This window comes from Protopterus annectens, chromosome 6.part0 (genome assembly GCF_019279795.1).
Source record: "Protopterus annectens isolate FY-2018-M chromosome 6.part0, PAN1.0, whole genome shotgun sequence".
Lineage (NCBI taxonomy): Eukaryota > Metazoa > Chordata > Ceratodontiformes > Protopteridae > Protopterus > Protopterus annectens.
This window is the reverse complement of record NC_056737.1, coordinates 1,940,790,913-1,940,810,362: the sequence shown is the minus strand read 5'-3', so window position 1 is coordinate 1,940,810,362 and position 19,450 is coordinate 1,940,790,913. Positions and strand designations below refer to the sequence as shown.

Below are 19,450 nucleotides of genomic sequence, written 5' to 3'. Positions count from 1 at the left end.
TACACAGGGACACAATTGTGTTGATTTGGATGGCTAGACTTATAAAGGCTCTGGTAGTCATTAGCCTAGTATATACTTATGAATCTATAAGGTTCAGGTTCTACCCCCTACACAAAATCCTATTCCATCAACCAAATACCTCCAGATCTTGTTTGCCACTTGTATGCAACATATATGGTGTCCTTCCTTCACTGTTGCAGTATTCTTCATTCTTGAAATATCCTGACAAGGATAGCCTAATGTCCAGCCAGTATACTAAATACTTTACACCTTCCTAGCATGATATCAAATATATGTCCTACATGCAAGGCATAAGGTACATATGTGACATATGGATGCCTAGTCCTCAACTTCTTTGTCATCTGTCTGAACACTACCTCTAAATTCAGTCTGTAAGCTTTTCACTGAGCTGGTTTATATATCAAGCCTCTAAAGATAAGTGTCCTTTTGAGGTTCCTTCTTTCTTTTTTTCCTGCTTGTAGTTTGTTTTCATGTCATTCAGGAATGGGAAATGTGAGTGTGGGAGGCAGGTTCCCCATAAAGACAGATATGAGAAGTGCCTTTTTGTTAGGGTGCTACACACATCCATACTCAGTGTGATATTTGTCAGGCATTTGTCCCTAAGACACTCCACAGCCATTTGTCTTCCCATTCTATTTATTTGAAAAAACAACGTGTAAATATATTGAGCCGGGGTACCATGACCAAATCTGCTTGCCCTGAAGTTCAGCTGCCTCTTAAAAAAAAAAAAAAAAAAAAAAGAATGATCTGAATCTGTTACTGTCCAGCTTCTACCATATGGCTCCCTTTTGTTGGGTGTAGAACCCAAGGACCTGCCGGTGCTGACTTCTGTTCCCTCTGCTGTGACCCAGTTGGAGGTTGACACAGAGCTTCCTACTCACATATCCGCTGAGGCTGTGCATAAGTCTGGTACAGATATAGAGGGGGAACCACAGCAGATTCCCCAAATTTTAGTTAGGGAAGAGGGGCGTGAAACCCTCATTGAATCTTAGCAGGGGTCTGAGCTTCTAAGATTTGTCAAGACAGATGTTCCTTTAAAAAAGAAACGGAAAATTGAACGTGGCTACTGTAGGTAAGGACCCTCACAAAGAGTGGCAAGACTTTACTCAGCGGATGTTCAATGCCCTTATAGCTGTGAAACCCCCACAGGGATTCTGTCCCTGCACATTTTCATTAGTTTGCTATTAATCTATATGTTTTTTTCAAAGATTTTTCCAATAAAGGGGAGTACATTTTACACTTGATTGATCTTCACCAATGACTGAGATTTTCTCTTCATCGAACTAAAACCGTAAAGAATAGGGACCAACTTTGTTTCCTTTTTTCAGACAAATTGGGCAAAGGGGTTTCTAAAGTGACTGTATCTAGGTTGCTGTTTGAATGCATTTGATATGTGTGTGTGTATATATATATATATATATATATATATATATATATATATATATATATATAAGGAAAAATGTGTACCCTTGCCCTGTAATCCCAAAGTTCATTCTACCAGGGCAGTAACCTTTTTGACAGTTTACTTCTCATATGTGCAGCAGCTACTTGGTCTGCCTGTACATACCTTTATGTCTCGCTACAAGCTGGAGCTGCATGCCAGGTCCAGGGCTTCTTTTGGTTCTACCATCCTGTGGAATATCCCTCCATAAGACCTCCTAAGATTTATAGTAGTTGGGGACTGTGTCCCATCAGTTGAAGGCTTTCAGAAGACACAACATCAGATATTAAGGTTAAGTACATACACTAATGCAAGATCGATGTTGCCTATTTCCTTCCTCCTCAACCTGCCCTCCGTCCATGTCTCTGCTAAATTGTCACTGTCATTTGGCGCTCCAGTTTGACCGCATTTCCTGTCTGGAGCCTTGTCCTTTGTTTTACTGCCATGGTCTCTAGTCCAGATAGACAGGGTTGTCTTGGGTTCCAACATGCTTATGCGTTAACAGGCAAATTATCTGAGGTATTCAGTTAATGGAGGGGCATTTGGGTAGGGGGAGGAGCCTGATCCTTGGATCCAAAGTCTGATAGCTGCCATTGTCTGATAGACCCATTAGTTGAGGCAGATTAGTTGAGGTAGATGAAAGAAGACAACACTGAGCTAGAGTTAAGTACATAATATTCATTTCTTAGTACTTGCAGAAGTCATTTCACAGTTCCAGGTAATAATAGTGCTCATTACTAGCCATTCAAAAAGGCACAGGCCATATTTATTGCTTCTACATTGGCTCATATTTTTAAACATGTTTTAAAGAGATTAACTGTTCTGTTTTTGTAGGTAAGAAGTTGCTTTATGACATAGTTTCATTTGCTAAGGAGAGTGTTACTGCTCACGTTGTCACTCTTGGACCTCAGAATTTCCCCAGCAATAAAAAAGAACCTTGGCTAGTGGACTTTTTTGCACCTGTAAGTATAACGTAGTTAAACAATGTGTTTTAGAATTGAACTTTGAAGTAAATATTATACCTTAGTTTTTAATAGTACTGCTATTGACTGTCTTTTGTCTCCAAATTTGTCTCATTGCAGTTTTTTGAGTGGTTTGGTACAGTTAGCTCTTAGCTTTACATTTTTATGTTTTGTCTCTTTCTTTTTCATTGCTGATAGGAAACAAAGTTTTTTTTTTCTCCACAAGCTGTGCGTCTGACTCAGAAGTTTGACACCTTTACCATATAACACCATAAAGTCATTATTTCTGAGTCCTGCTTCACCATCTTTGGCTTGAACAGCCACACTAGCAGCATCTATCAGGGTTTGGTGCCAGGACTGCTCCTGTTTGACGGTCAAAGCTAACGTCAAAGGCCTCGTATTGACGAAGTTTGCGGATGACTGGAAGCTATCCACAGTCCTAGATTTCCCAAGAACACCAATATTCTATAAAAGGACTTGTCACAAACAAGTAATTGGTGCTAGAGCCATGGTCTAAAACTGAATGCCAAAAATTTTATAATAGTATCCTTTGGAAAGTTAGCCTCCCCAGGGAATTACCACATAGACAATATAGCTCAGAGTATATACCCTTTGGTCAGGGACTTGGGAACCTTGGTAGAGACAGTGACTTGGCCTTTGACCATCATGTATCTGCAGTTGTAAGGAAGTTGCACTATATTGAACAACTTATAAGCAAGGTATGGCATCCAGATCCAAGGATGTCATTGCCCTGCTGTATTCAGCCCCCATTAGACCAGTCATTGAGTACAGTGCTCCATTCGGCATGTACCACACCAGGCATATGCAACAATTGAAATGCCCGCAGAGGTTCTTCCCAAAAAGAATACAAGGTGTTAACTACACAGAATAAGCAGACTGCCTCAAAACCTTATGTTTTACTCAGTATCCTCCAGACTAATGAAAGGTGATCTGTGCCTGACTTGCAAGGCATCATCTGATCCAGTACTGATGATTTCTGCTTATCAAAAGTCTATCAGTATTAGAAATATCCGATCAGAGAATCTAAACCTCATCCACAACTTAGAGCATGCTTGAGGAACAGGCACATGTCTCAGACACTACTAATCTGGAACAGATTTCCCATCTATTTGAAGTAGAGTTTGTCCTTATAAAATCTGGTCCAGTGAAGAGAGAATCAGAAATTTATCCCTAGGCTGGCACCTATCCTCCTGCGAGAGATGCAGTTATACAGCCAAACTAGAGGCTAAGCTCTGTCAACCCAAGACTGGATCAGACAGTCAAGAGGAGAAGGGAAATACTTGCATCACACCACCAGTCTTGCATAGACCCATTAAACCAGCACCGGCAAAAAACACACACAAATACATGGAAACATACTCAGAGGCTCTAAATAAAAATCTGCAAAACCAACAGAGACCTCCAAAGCAAACATCCAAGCAACCTCCACCCCCCCCAACGCAAACCATGAAACACATACTTCACAAAACCAGTGTGCCATGCAGTCACAGCCCTTAAGGCAAAATAACATGCCCAACATACTAGTAATAGGTGACTCTATAGTCAGGCACACTGACATCCCTCTCACTAGGCTGAATAAGGAGAAGGTTACTGTTAGGTGCCTGTCTGGTGCCAGGATTCGCCACATAACACAAGCACTCAGGTCACTCCAGAACAAGTACAAATATGACTGTCATTGTCCATGTTGGTGTAAATGACCTGAGCCATACCTCCCTGGACTACATGAAAAGAGACATGGAAGAGCTCTCAGATCCCTTAGGCTTTCGAATACTTGCCAAGGCTCTTGCCACCCCCATAGTGCCTTTTTTAGGCAAGGCTCAAAAGGCAACCCCACCGCCATAAATAGCACAAGTAACAAAAAACTGTGGGTAATGCTACTCAATGCCAGAAGTCTAAACCTCAAAATGCATGTACTCGAGGCACTCCTCAGTATGGAGAAAATCGATATATGTGCAGTAACAGAAAGCTGGTTTAAGGCTCCAGAGAGCACCCCAGCACTACCAGGCTACAACTCGTACCATACATTTCGGCCACAAAACCCAAACCAAAATACAAAAGGCAGGGGCGTATCCATATTCATCAAGGATAACCACACCTCCAGGTTAGTGGCACAGCACGATGCTTCAGAGATCATCCACGTGCAACTAACAATGGGAAAAACTGCAATTCAAATTGTAGCTTGCTACAGATTACCCACTATGTCCCAGGACCCCCATTCTGCGTTTCTGGAAACACTGGGACACACAAAGATCCTACCAAACACCCTAATATTGGTTGATTTCAATTACCCAAACATTAACTGGGAGAACTACTCAAGTACTAACTCCCTTGCCCAACTTTTCCTAGAATTTATAAACTCAAATGCCCTGGTTCAACTGGTCAACACTCCCATCAGAGGTGACAACATATTGGACCTGGTCATCACCAACATGGGCGACTGGTGTTCCACACCAGAGGTCAACCCCTCACTGGTTAGATCTGACCATAAACAAATCACTTTGGATATCCATATTCCGCCACCACCCCTGGACAAGAAAGCCACCGTGAAAAACTTTTCAAAAGCAAACTTCACGTTACTTAAGACCGAGGTGGAAAGTTTCAAAACCCCCATGCTGAAGGATAACAGTCCAAGCTGCAAAATCCTTTACTAATGCATTCTACGGGCAGCTACAAGAATGCATGGATCGTGCCATCCCAAGCAAAGCCAAGACTCACTCCTCCAAGAAAAGGAAACCAGTCTGGTGGACTCCTGCCATAAACAAGCTATACAATAGAAGGAGGAAACCAGTACAGAAAGAGTAAAATCCCAAGAAGGGAAGACATCCCTGATCAGTATCAACAAGAAACTACGATCCCTCATAAAATCATCCAAGGTGAGCTTTGAAAGAAAAATTGTCAAGGACTCCAAAGATCACCACAAGGCATTCTTTAGCTATGTCAAGAATCTAAGTGGCAATGCTGAGATCTGCTCGGAGTTAGTGCAGAATGGCACAAAATACACTGAACCGACCGATATCGCCAACATCCTGGCAGACAGTTTCAGCGCAAACTTCACCCCCCTCTCACTCCCAAAAGGGTCCATAACCATAACAGAAGAATGTAGAGTCCCTGAAATCACAGGCACTCAGGTTAAAACAGCCCTCTCCAAAGCCAAAAACACAGCATCAATGGGACCGGACAGTGTACCAGGCTGCGTCCTACATGAGCTCAAAGACGAACTAACCCCTCACTTAAACACACCGTTCAAACTCAGCCTCTCCACAGGCTACATACCCATAGAGTGGCACACAGCAACGGTTATTCCGCTCCACAAAGGTGGAGCCACAACAGACCCCAGGAACTATCGCCCTCTAAGCCTGACTAGCTTGGTCTGCAAGGTTATGGAGCACATCATCTTGGAACTCATTAACAGAGACATTGGGAACCTCCAAACACTGGACCCTACCCAGTTTGGCTTTGTTTAAGGGCAGATCATGCCTCCTAAACCTGGTGGACTTCTTTGAGACAGTTACCAAGGCTATAGATGAGGGAAAGGTGTGGTACACACAGCCTACCTACACCTCGCTAAGGCCGTCGACACCATTCCCCATTCTGGTATTATAGACAAGCTCACCAGCCTGAACATAAACCCCTACATCACAAGATGGACAGAACCCACATGGTGAGAGTTGCGGGAGCTAGGTCCATCTCTAAACCGGTGTTCCCCAGGGCTCAGTCCTAGGACCCCTCCTGTTCGGCATATACTTCTCAGAGGTACAGGTAAGCACAGGAGCACTATGGCTGACCAAATTCGCAGACGACTGCAAACTAGGGGCTATAATTGACTCTTTGGCTGATGCAGACATCCTCCAAAAGGGTCTCACTGAGACAGATACCTGGTGTCAAAATCATGGCCTCAAGCTAAATGCCAAAAAGTGCATAGTCATCCCCTTTGGAAAAAACAAAGTACCCACAAACTATCACACAGGTGGTAGTCCCCTAAATACGGAAGACGTAATAAAGGATCTGGGGACCCAAGTAGATAGTAATCTCACCTTTGATAATCACATTGCCAAAGTGGTTAGAAAATCCTTCTACGTGGCCCACCTAATCACAAAAGGGTTCGCATCCAGATCAAAAGAGGTCATTGTGCCCCTCTACTCATCACTCATCAGACCCATCTTAGAGTACAACGCCCCATTTGGGAAGTACCTTACAAGACACCTGCAACAGCTGGAAAGACCACAGAAGTACCTCACCAAGAGGATCAATGGCCTCAAACAGATGACCTATGCAGCTCGACTGAAGAAACTCCAGTTGTACTCTGTTGTATACCACCTACTCAGAGGTGATCTCTGCCTGACATACAAGGCTATGTCCAACCCAGAATTGATGGACATGCTCCACCTAAAGAAAATCTTATCCCCTCGAGCCACACGCTCTAGGGATCTAAACCTCACCACAACAATAAACAGGACATGCAGGAGGGATAGATTCCTGTCCCAGCAACTTCCCATGCTTTGGAACAAGATCCCAGTCTACATTAGGCAGAGTTCTTCGCTAACACTCTTCAAAAGAAACCTTGACGAGTGGATGGGAAACAGAAAGTTTACCTCGGGGATCACTTCAGTGGCTGTGCTGGACAGAGGCACAGGGAACTAATCTAAGGGGTTGGCGAAAGCCAACACATTCTGGCTAGGCTTATAAATGCCTTCGGGCAGACAGCCTAGTACCCACCTATGAACCTAAACAGAGGCAGCTTGTAAATGCTATGCCACTTAAATCCACCTAGATGCCCCATGGGTAATCTATCTTGTCATTTATAAGGAAAATATGGCAAGGCTTAAAAAGGCCTCCTAGGGCTGTTAGCAGTGTAATCTCTTATGAACCTATAACCATAAAGCGTTTTTTTTTTTGTAGATGCGTTCCTCACCTACACATTTGTTTTGTGTAGCTCTGTATTATAAAGATAAGTTTAGACAGATCATCATTAGATCATTGTTACAGTACCATTTAGTAATATGGGATGTATCCTGCCAAGGATATTAAATGTCCTTCCAGTCTACTGAAGCTTTTGGCTTTCCTTGAGCACCCTACATCCATTCTAACATGAGAAGGACTTATGGGAGAAAAACTTCAGAACTAACTTTCTTTTTGTACTCTGTCAGATGTCCTATCAACTTAGTGGCTTCAGTATCAGTGGTCATATTTCTTAAGCTTTTAGGCATGTAAGTACACTGCTGGAGACCTTCTGTTTTTTTTCTGAAGAAAGTTGTGTCAACTTTTAGCAAATGTCTGTCAGGAAAGGGAAAAGTGCATGTGGAAGGCAGATACCTGAAAAGGATGCTCCCAGAGCTTCTGCTTTCTGTTTAAGTGACAATCACAATGGGAGGTGCTGTGATATTTCTTATCCTATACACCTAAAACAATTAAAAACAGGCTATTCTCCAAGACTTCTTTCTTGACAACTGACATCTTAAGGTTTTAGCATACTCTGCAATGGCTTTTAACTCTTCTTCAAAAACTCTCCCCAAGTAAAAAAGAAAGATGTCCAAAGAGGTTTCTGAAAAGACTTATTCATCCTCTCTTTTTCAGCAGTCTGGGAATGTTTTGCTGAGGTAGAATTGCAGCATTCAGACAGAGTCTGATTTACCTGATCCCGCTGAGGCTCCAGGAGAAGCCAGTAAGGCCCAGGAACATTTCATATCAAGTCATAATGGGCTTCTGACATTCTTAGAGAAGAGAGAACCTCATTTTATTCATACTGAGAAGGGAGGGTGGGAGGAGTTCACAGAGTCCTGGTAAGGGAGGAAGACACTGGCTTGTTGATGGAGGAAGACACCGGCTTGTTGATGGAGGACCTGATGATTCTTCTCCTAAAACAGTCAGACTAGAGACCCCTTAGAAAGTCTTTGGAAGACTAAGCATTTGTCCTGCACCACCACACACCCTCGAGTCAGAAGGCCTTCCAGGGAGACTAGTAAAACTTTCTCCAGGGGGCTTTTTAAGGCAACTCTGTCTTTTCCAGTCTTCAACTGTGCAGTCTGTTACACAAGAAAGAAGAGAGGTAGTCTTTGAGTTTGAAGAATAGGGCTTCAGTATACCTCATAGATTTCTTCTTCTATTCCTTGTAAATCTGAATCTGAGGACACGATGTCCTCAGGTTCTCCTAATGAAGAAGCCTTTTTCTGTGACATCATTTCTGAGATGAAAGACTTCTTAATGTGGGAGGGAAGGGAAGTTTGAGGCTCGAAAAAGATACTACAAGTTGGTTAGTATGGATTCCACAAAGTCCTAGGATCTCCCTTCAGTTCTGGAAGCTTTGAAGGATGGTTAGAATGCTGCTGCTGATTTTGATTCACTTTATATGGTGCCCAGACTGTCATCAAGCTTATCTTCAGAAACTCCATTGCTGACCCAGTTGTTATTTCACTGGACAGGGATGGTATTTCAAAACTCTTTACTTCATCTAACGCTCTTTCTGATGCAAAAGACAGCAGGGCCTTTGACAGGTATTTGAAGACTGTGTGTGCCTCTTCCATGTTGATGTTTGGAGCAATTAATTGCCAAAACACGCACACACACACCAAAATGTTTGCATTTTTGCTGATATGAAACAATTCTATTATGCTTCCGACACTAAAACCAGTTTGTTAAACAATGTCACTTCTGCCTGCTGTTACCAAACTTTCAAACACAAATGTGCATATGATGCAGTGGATGATGTATCCAGATGTGTAGAAACAGGGACAGTGATGCTTAGGAATGCCTGGATCACACTGCCGAATTTTCTTGAAGAGGTTAAACCCAGGATTTTAAGTGCACATGTGGAGAAAGATTTCTCTTGAGGAATTCTTCGGCTGAGGTGCCTAAAGTTAGAGGAAACAGGAAGATGTAATGCAGGAGTCAGACAACTCTATTTTCTGTCCCTATGTGCCAAAGGAATTATCTTCCCAGACCATTGACAGGGAGACTCTGTGAAAGAAAGGGAATTGATACCCCTACCTTCTTTAAAAATAAAAAAAAATAAAAAATCTGACTACTTTTGGACCTCATCCCAACTCCAGTCTGGCAAGCAGTCTTTCCTACTTCTTATATCTCTGGAGACGGATAGCACTAGATTTGCTTTGCTGTCACAAGGAGTAATAGTAGCTCTTCTTCCTTCCCATAAGGGGAAAAGTCTTCTGTTCAAGGATTTTTGTAGTAACCAAGAAGGAAAGCATTTGCTGACCAATTTTAGACCTTTCAGTTCTAAATACTTTTTTCCCAGTTTTCAAGTTCAAAATGTTAACCTTGCAGAATCTTTTTTTCCCTCTTATTTCCCCAAGGCTTGTTTAATCACTGTAGACCTCAGAAATGCTTATGTTCACATGTTTAGTTACAAAGACCACATATATTATTCAAGATTCTTTGCTTTGGGGTTGCACTTTCTGTACATCCTTTGCCATTTGGCCTTGCTACTGCTCCAAGGATATTCACAAAATATTTGGTCCGGTCATTGCCTTCAGCAGATTTTAAGAGCTCACATCTACCCCCTACCTAGATGATTGCCTCATTCTGGCTGCTACCAGCCAAGAAATTTTGACATCCCTTCATGTCTCCACAAATCTGTCTGCATTGTATATTTCAGGTTAAATTTGGAAAAGTCTTCCCTGGTCCCTTCTCACAGGTTAGTCTTTCTTTCTGGGCTGCTTGTTAGACAAATCACTGATGGTAGCATGTACACCTGCAGAGAATGTTTCCTTCTTCCATCATCAGTTCGTAGGCAGGTACTAGGCTAGCTGCCCTTATGATCCATTTTAAGCCTAGGCAGTTTCCCCTTTAAAGCTGAGAATCAAACCCTGTACCTTGTGTCTATGAGATAAAACACCTTAACAATTATACCAACCCCGACCCTCCATTTCCCAAGTCTAACTTGTCAGAGCAATTCCACTACAAGAAAATTCCTCAGAATTCTCTGTTACATGGCTTCATTTAGCCTTTTGATTTCCTAAGCCATACTCCACTTGTGGAAAATTCGTTGGTTTCTTAAATAATGTCTGGAACCAGCAGTAACATTCCATATCCTTTCTAGTCCTGGTATTCATCAAAAAATAACTCTTCCTATGGGCCAGTCAAGTCCAATAAAATCCAGTTCTCTCTCTCTTTCTCCATTCCTACACAATCACGATGGATGTCTTGGATTTTGCATTTGGACGCAGTTTCTCAAGGCATCAAAATCTAGGGCATGTAGGAGCTTTATTTCAGGCACAAATATGTAAGCATCAAAGAAATGATGCCCCTGATTAAGGTGGTGAGTCAGCTGTGAACACCAGGACCAATGTTGGTCATAACAAGGCAACACCACAGGTTTGTAGTGTATAAACAAACAAGGGAGAATTGTAACCTTATGCAGAATTGCTGTATTGGCCTGGGAGCTGGTGACTTACCCCATTCTCTCCCTACATGCATATTACATTCCATCAGAGCAGAACACAGTGTCAGACACACTGAGCAGATGCAGAACAGACCCTCACGAGTGGATATCACATCCAGCGGTCTTCCAGGAGATTGTCCAGATGTAGAGAACTCCCCTAGTAGACTTCGTATCCCAACGGACTGTTACAGCAGTTCTGTGCCAGAACACCTTGCAAAAAGGCCTGAAAAACAGATGTCTTGTTCCCCATGTGAATGCTCCTTTATGCCTATCTCCATTTCCTCTGGTAAACAGAGTCTTTTTAAAGATAAAGAATGACTCTCCAAAAATACTTCTGGTAACCTCCTTTTGGCCCTGACAGCATTGATTCTTCATTCTCATGCTCTTGGCTAGGGACAATAACAAAAAACTTCCTCACAGAGTGGACCTACTCAAAGGCAAAAATGTCTGTAATCTACTTCAGTATTCTTATCTGACTGTATGGATCATTTAGCCACCTGTTTTCAGAGGATGTGCAACAGATATTAAAGGAGACTGAAAAACCCTACTGCAAGGAAGTCCTATTTAACCAAATAGAAGATATTTTTCAATTGATAACATAATATAGACCAAAATCCATCCTATGTGGGGGTTCCATTTCTTCTCCAGTACCTGTGTGAATTGCTCAAGACCATTGTTTCTTCCACTTCTATCAAAGTACACTTTTCATCCATTTCTTCTTGTCTACCCCCCCCCCAATTAATACCAAAACAGTTTGTGAAAGGGGCTTTACATATTAGATCATATAGAAAGCAGGTGGCTCCATACTTAGGTTGGCTTCACAGACAAAAAAACTAAGATCCATCACCTTTAGAACTTGCAGCCAGTTCTTTCCTGCAGTTTCTTACTTGGATGATTATTTTACTGATAAGAAAGAGTTTACAGGCCCTTGTGTCTTTTCAACTCTGATTGATTGTTTTTTTCATGAGGACAGGCAGCGTCTTAAAAAAATCAATCCTGCCTTCATGCTCAAAGTTGTTTCTTGGTCTACTTTGAAAGAAACTATTCATTTTTTTGCTCTTCCCTGAACCGAAAAACGGATATGAAAGAATTCTTCACACCGTGGATGTCCATGTGCAACTGGGATACTACCTGAAGAAGACTAAAAATTTCAGAATATCTGACCAATTTTTATTTACTTTACTAAAATGAAAAATGTGCAGCTAGTTTCCAAGCATATCACTTCTAGGTGGTTCTTGGGTTATTCATATTTTGTTGTTCCAATTATGGAAACACCCCCTCAGAATGTCCATAATCACTACTCCATCAGAGCCATTGCAACTTCTGGGACCTTTTGGAAAAGGTGGAAACCAGAGCTGTTCTAGAGGTAGTTACTTGGTTATCAGTACGCACTTTCAGTAATCCCTACAAAATTGACACTTTTTTGCAGAGCCAGAACAAGGTTTGCTAGAGCTGTTCTTCAGGGTTTTCTGCTGTCTGGCCATGATATCTCTTTTGCTTAAGCTTTGGCAATCAACCTGTATAGTTGCTACTGCAGCAGTGATCTAATGATTAATATAGTACAGTTGTGTAAGTGAACTTGCCAGTAACAGTGGGTGCTTGAATAGTTCACTGTTGCAGCACTAACAACCTCACTTCTTCCCCTGGCCAGGGATCAAGTCCATGTCATATCTGTTCCTTTCAGCCTTTGTCTTTAGGGCAAGAAGACTCTGAATGTTGCCATCCATGCATCCTTGTGTCAACACACTTACATGTTTGAGCCAACATACTGTGCAAGAGGAAGGTGCCCAAAGCTTTAGTAGACTGGCTGGACATCAGTGTCTTTGACAGGGTAGGTTCTGTGTAGCTGAATTCTACTGCAACAGTGATCTATTTTGAATATCTGTTGTTATGGTAAGGTGGCTTACACAACTGTACTTTCTAAACATTCTGTGTTCTTTTTGTACTAGTTTCCAAGAAAAGATTAGAAGCACCACTGAGTATGCCTAACCATCCATTGCCCCTGGGCTTGGATAGCCCTACCTCCTGCCAGTGCTTTTGGAGCTCCCTGTATGTCCGCTAAGCATATATACCTTTTGTATTTCTTGGTCCTCTACAATCCATCATATCTGCCGAAGTGGGTCCATGAGCCACTTGGTAGATCCGACTCTGCAGCATTAGTACTCCAGCCTTGTGCTCCTTTAAGAATTTTCCCTCCTATAATGCACCACTTGCTTTAGTTACTTCACATCTCATTTGCCACCATAGCAAAAGAATGTGAACCTCTTCTCTCAACTATGTGCTCAATCTCAATATAGTTGTCAGCATTTTTGATTTCTGTAGCTATTTTTTCTTCAGTGTTTATACACAAGGCTGCATGGATGGCAACATTCAGAGTCTTCTTGCCCTGAAGACAAAGGCTGAAAGGAACAGATATGACATGGACTTGATCCCTGGCCATTGTTTATATATACTAGGCTAGGGCATTTATAAGCCTAGCCAGAGTGTATTTGGCTTCCGCCTCCCTATTAGATTAGCCTACTGTGCCGCTGTAAAGTAGGTCACAGAAGGTACCCTTTTAAAATTAGTTTACTGTGCCTCTGTCTAGCAGGGACACAGAAGAGATCCCAGGGGTGAATTTGCTATTTCCCATCCACGCGTCCAGATTTTGCTTGAAGAGGGTCAGCGAGGGGCTATGTCTAACATGAATTGGGATTCTATTCCAGAATGAGGGGAGCCTCTGGGAAATGAATCTGTCCCTCCAGCATGTCCTATTTATTTTTGTGCTGAGGTTTAGGTCCCTGGAGCGTGTAGCTCTAAGGGACTTGGATTTTTTGAGGTGGAGCATGTCCATTAATTCTAGGTTTGACATGGCTTTGTACGTCAGGCATAAATCGCCTCTGAGTAGGCGGTAAGCAACTGAGTAGAGCTGGAGTTTCTTTAGTCGAGCTGCATAGGACATCTGTTTGTAGCCCATGATCCTCTTGGTGAGGTACTTTTGGGATCTCTCCAGTTGCTGCAGGTGTCGGGTAAGGTACATCCCAAAAGGGGCATTGTATTCAATTATGGGCCTGATGAGTGATGAGTAGAGGGGCACAATGATCTAGATGCGAACCCTTTCGTGATAAGGTGGGCTATATAGAAGGTCTTTCTAACCACTTTGGCAATGTGATTATCAAAGGAGAGATTACTATCTACTTTGGTCCTCAAATCTCTAATTACTTCTTCCGTACTTAATGGATTACCACCTATGTGGTAATTTGTGGGCACCTTGTTTTTCCCAAAGGGGATGACTATGCACTTTTTAGCATTTAGCTTGAGGCCGTGGCTCTGGCACCAAGCATCCGTCTCTGTGAGACCCTTTTGGAGGATGCTTGTGTCAGCTGGAGATTCGATTATGGCCCCCAGTTTGCAGTCATCTGCGAACTTTGTCAGCCATAATCCCCCCTTGTTAGCCTGAACCTCGGAGAAGTATATACCAAACAAGAGAGGTCCCAGAACTGAGCCCTGTGGGACGCCACTTGTAACTGGTTTGGATTCGGACATGGCACCTGTGATTCTGACCATGTGGGTTCTATCTCTGAGCCAGTTTGCAACCCATCTTGTGATATAGGGGTTGATATTTAAGCTGGTAAGCTTATTTATGATGCCCGAGTGGGGTATTGTGTCGAAGGCTTTTGCGAGGTCCAGGTAGGCTGTGGGGACTACCTTGCCCTCATCTATGGCTTTGGTAACTGTTTCAAAGAAATCAACTAGGTTTAAGAGGCAAGATCTGCCCTTAACAAAGCCAAATTGGGTAGGGTCCAGTGTCTGGAGGCACCCAGTGTCTTTGTTTATGAGTTCCATGATAATACACTCCATAGCTTTACAGACCAGACTAGTCAGGCTTATGGGGCGATAGTTTCCGGGGTCCGTTGTGACACCACCTTTGTGGAGTGGGACCACTGTAGCTGTACGCCATTTTCTGGGTACATATCCTGTAGTAAGGCTAAGTTTGAACAGTGACTTAATGTGAGGGTTCGGTTCTTCTTGTATATGTATATATAAATATATATATATATATATATATATATATATATATATATATATTAGGCAAGTGTTCTTTAGGACACAGTTCAAGTTCACTTTTCTTGCTAGACCCTTCCTCCTGACATTTCTTGCCATATTCTTCCCCTTTCTTTACCAAGAGTTTTGACAGTCATAGTTGCATAGTTTCACTAGTAAAGCTATAATTAGTTTTCATAGATAGGTGTTTAGTAGCTAATAGCAAAGTCGAGTGTTTATATGTCTCGATGTATTTTTTGTGTTATTTAGTATCTTTTTGATAGTTGTGCTTTTAAGTGTACTTAGAGCTTATGCATGGACAAGGAGAAAGCAGAGCAATTTCACAAAGTATTCAACTTGCATACAAGATCCCTCAAGACAACATGACCTTTGTGTGATGTGTTTAGCAGTGCCACATTTATCTGTATAGTGTGATTTTGCACCAGCTTTGGGCCTAGCACTCTGGTCTATGGGAGAAATAAACTTATGGTGTATTGCCATGGGATCCAGATGGCAAAATCAAAATGCCCAAGACATAATGAGTTATAGTCAAGGAGAAGGCCATCTGAGTCTTTGGGTCCATACTCTGCTCTGAAAATCCTGTGGTTCAGTGTACCCATGTATTCCTGCATACACCATTCCTCCAGATCCACAGCCAATGGGTCCAATTTTGCTGCAGGATTCTCCCAAGAAATAGGGACCTTTAGTCAAAAAAACAGACTAGTGCCCCAATACACAACCTTCTTCAGTGCTGCCTTACCTTATCCTTCAGGACTTGCGATAGGGGTCTATATCATTTCATTGAACATTTATTTAATCAAGTAATTAATCATCGAACCCTATACGTCAAAGTTCCAGTTCAGCGAAGTACCTAAACATCGAATGGAAATTGATAGAATTGTTTTACTTGGCTAACACCGTGAATGTAAAATACGCTGTACAAAGCTTATTTAATAAAGGTATTTAAACTTCTAATATGAGAGCTACTGCCTTCAGAAAAGATTCAGCATCATATTTATTTCTCTTCTCAGTAATAGCTTGGAGATGATGCCGTACTATAGATTACCCTTTTCCTCAATGTAGTACGATCTCAGAGTTGGTATATTTAATTTGTGTGTGTGTGTGTGTGTGGGGGGGGGGGGGGGTGCAGAAATGAAGAAAGAAAATATGCGCAGACCAGTGTTATTGCACTTTATTTTTTACAGACAAGTTTGGTGTTAAACTCAGGAATGGTGTTAATGCAGTATTGTTATTTTTTACAGTTTATTGTCACAAGGTATTTTATCTGCAGATCTGATGCTGAGATTTCTTAAGAGACAGATTGAGATGGGAGTCTTTTCATCTCCTTTGGCTCTGAAGGTAGTATAATCAGCCCAGATGCCCCCTTTACAAGTTCCTTTTCCAGTCCAACTTTCAGCAGTTCCACTGAGACCTGTGGCCATGATGCAGACACTTCCATAGGCTTTGACACTGGAGGGTTATGGATCTGACTCATTTTATTCCAGTCTGTACAGTCCCAGAGTCAAAAACTCAAGCTTTGGCTTTTGGCAGTATCTGTGGGCTGTCAATATGGCTCCATTGGTCGTTTTGGAGTACTCTGCTTTTGAGTGTTTGATTTTGATCCCTTCATCTCGGCATGAGGGGTTCCACCCTCAGCTGCAGTCATCTCTGTGAAGGGGGGAGAATATGGTGGCAGGGTCCTTGGATCCAGTGGAGGTCAGATCAGCTGTCCAGATGCTGAAGAGGATTAATAATTCTCCAAAGAGATAAGTTCAGATTCGGTTCCATCCCATGACTCTTGCTCTGTCTTGTCTTCCTCTTATCTGGTGTCCTTGGGCCAGAGTTAACCAAACCTCTGCCCAAAGGCAAGCCCAGTCCTTTGAGGACTGAAGTAACCACATCCTTTGATACACCCAAAAAGAGGACATGCAAGAAGAAACACGTAGATTCCCTGTCAGAGATCTCTGTTATCAGATACTGACTTATAAGACCAAGAGAGGATATCCCGTCCCCTCTGAAAGATGCTTCATTTGGTAAAATTGTAGAGCTTGTACATCAGAATGGATCTTGTCCCATTGATACCCCCACAAAAGATGAGAGAAGATAGTACTTTTTGAAGCTTACAGTTTGGCCCAGGCTACTTCTTGGGTGATGACCACTGGCTGGCAAGTGGAGGACTTGGCAGTTAGGAGGTTATGGCAGGAAAATGATGCATGTAAAGCAGTCTCTCAAAAACCTGATAAAATGCTCTGCCACACAAAGACAAAAAGCATTTGGCAAAGCCACCCTCAGTCATTATGGCAGCAGCATCTACCAGGAGAACTGTCCAAGGTTTTAGCCTCCATAATTCCCCCTGCAAGGAGTCAGGGGCAATGGGTAGACTTGGGAAGCAGGCATACATATCAGGCATAGTCATGTTAAGAGCTGCACATATGAATCTGTTTCAGAGTGATTTGATGCAGCAGGTTGACGTTAGAGTCAAGAAAACAACTGGAAACAAACAACCTTGACAACCTTGTCCAGCGTCACCAGTCTCTTTATGTACATTATGCATAATGTTGTGGAGGAAGTAGCTAAAGACAGCCAGGACTGGTGTAGCAGTAAGCACCACACTTGGCTGTGCCTTTTTGATTTTGTGGACCACTTCAGAGCATCCTTCACTAATGCCCCATGTGATGGGTTTTCCTTTTTTGTCCTTTCAGTGAAAGAAAGGATACAAAAGTGCAAACAGAACAGAGACTTTCTGCCATCAGAGTTAAGTTTGATGCTCTGCAGAGTTCATTCAGCAGAGGCCAAAAGGGACTGTGTTCACCTTGGTTTAGGAAGTCTAAACATCAACAGTACATCTCATCTTCTGATAAAGATGGTTAAAGGCAGAGCTGTGTCCTTCAACAAAAGCAGACCTAGAGGGCGAGGAGATTCACACAACCAGGGATATTACTGGCCCTTCTCCAACATGAAACCACATCATCAGTGACTTTATACCTGATTGTTCTCCTATGTTGGCAGCCAGGAGTAATTTCTCCTCAAGCCAGCATGTGGCAGGCCATCATGCAAGACACATGGGTCATAGGGATAGTATCCAAAGTTTACTCCTTCACAATTTTTCCTAATACTCCTTCTCCCAAGCCTAAAATGCTACTGCTGAACATTGCATCCAATCCAACATTCCATCCAATCCAGCCAAGATAGCAGAAAGAGATAGCTTCACTTCTGTCCAAAAGAGCCACCCAGGAGGTCCCACTAGACGAGAAAGCATTGGAATTTTATTCAAAGTTCTTTTCATTCCAAAAAAGAACTCTGCACCTCAGGCCTATACTGGTTCTCAGCCTCTTAAACAAGTATGCCCAGAAAACCCAGTTCAGAATGGTAACATTGTAATTGGTTCTGCGTTGTCACTGGGCAAATGAATGGATGTGCTCAGTGGACCTCCAAGACACTTACCTTCACATCAAAATTGCAAAACAGTTAAGTAGGATTCTTTTTTTTCAAGATAGGAGCCAGCCATTATTAATTCTGACTCTTACCATTTTATCTCACCACACCCCCCATGGTGTTCACCAGATGCATAGCTGTCATCATGGCTTATCTATGACTACAGGGATACAAAATTTTTCTGTATCTATATGACTGGCCCATAGCTACACCCAAGATGGAGCCTATTTTAGAGGTCAAGGGCTATTTTCTTAGGCTGTGCTAGTCATTGGGAATCTCCATAAATCTGCAGAAATCAAGCCTTCAACCAGTTCAGAAGATCACATTCATAGGGTTTCATTTGGACACTACACTGCCCATAATCACTCCATCACCAGACATGATTCAAACTTTAAAAGCAGATGTATATTCTCTACTTTATGATCCCCTCCCATACTGTAGCTTTTGTTTTCTGGGTATTGGGGCTGATGGCATCATCAGTTCTAATGGTACACTTCACGTTCTATTATATGAGGAGTCTGCAGTGGCCTCTTCAAGCACAGTGGACACATTGCATTCACCCTCTTTCCAAACCTATCATTATAACCAACTCTTGTCAGAAGCATGAGTAGTGGATATAATCCCTGGTGATCCACTCCAACAGACCTTTTCTTCCACTTGTCCAATGCCCATTGTGACTATGGATTCCTCCTCCCTATTGTGGTGGTTTAGAATTACAGTGGAAGGATGGTCCAGGGTCTATGGGTGGTCAACAAGGATGACACTCAAACAGAAGTCCTGGAGTTAAGAGCAGTACTCCTTGTGTTAGAGGAATTATAGGACTGTCTTCCTCAGGGCCTGACTTCTATCCAAACAGACAACATGACTATAGTTTGGTATATCAAGTGGGAAGCAACCAAATCTTACCTTTAATGTCAGGAAGCAGTGAGGGTTTGGCAATGAATGATGGTCTCTCATAATTTTCTCATATCAGCACACATCCCGGGAGTATTCATTTGCCTAGTGGACAGGCTCAGCAGATCCCTTATCATGCCTCATAAGTGGTCCCTCAATCCAGTAATAGCCAACCATATCTTAACTAGAAGCAGTCTGTATGCTTTCCTTTACAGCATCAAGTGCAGTAGTTACTTAGCCAAGATGCCTCCCTTGGGA

The 19,450-nt window shown here is 42.4% G+C and overlaps 1 protein-coding gene across 3 annotated transcripts in view; it reads left to right on the top strand.

Moving 5' to 3' along the window:
• The window catches only part of DNAJC10 (DnaJ heat shock protein family (Hsp40) member C10), a 646,899-nt gene that overhangs the window by 226,000 nt on the left and 401,449 nt on the right, over window positions 1-19,450 (top strand). For all 3 annotated transcript variants that reach the window (XM_044075252.1, XM_044075253.1, XM_044075251.1), the window contains one exon: window positions 2,297-2,424. In XM_044075252.1, the coding sequence (XP_043931187.1) occupies window positions 2,297-2,424 (128 nt within the window). The remainder of the gene's footprint in view (window positions 1-2,296; window positions 2,425-19,450) is intronic.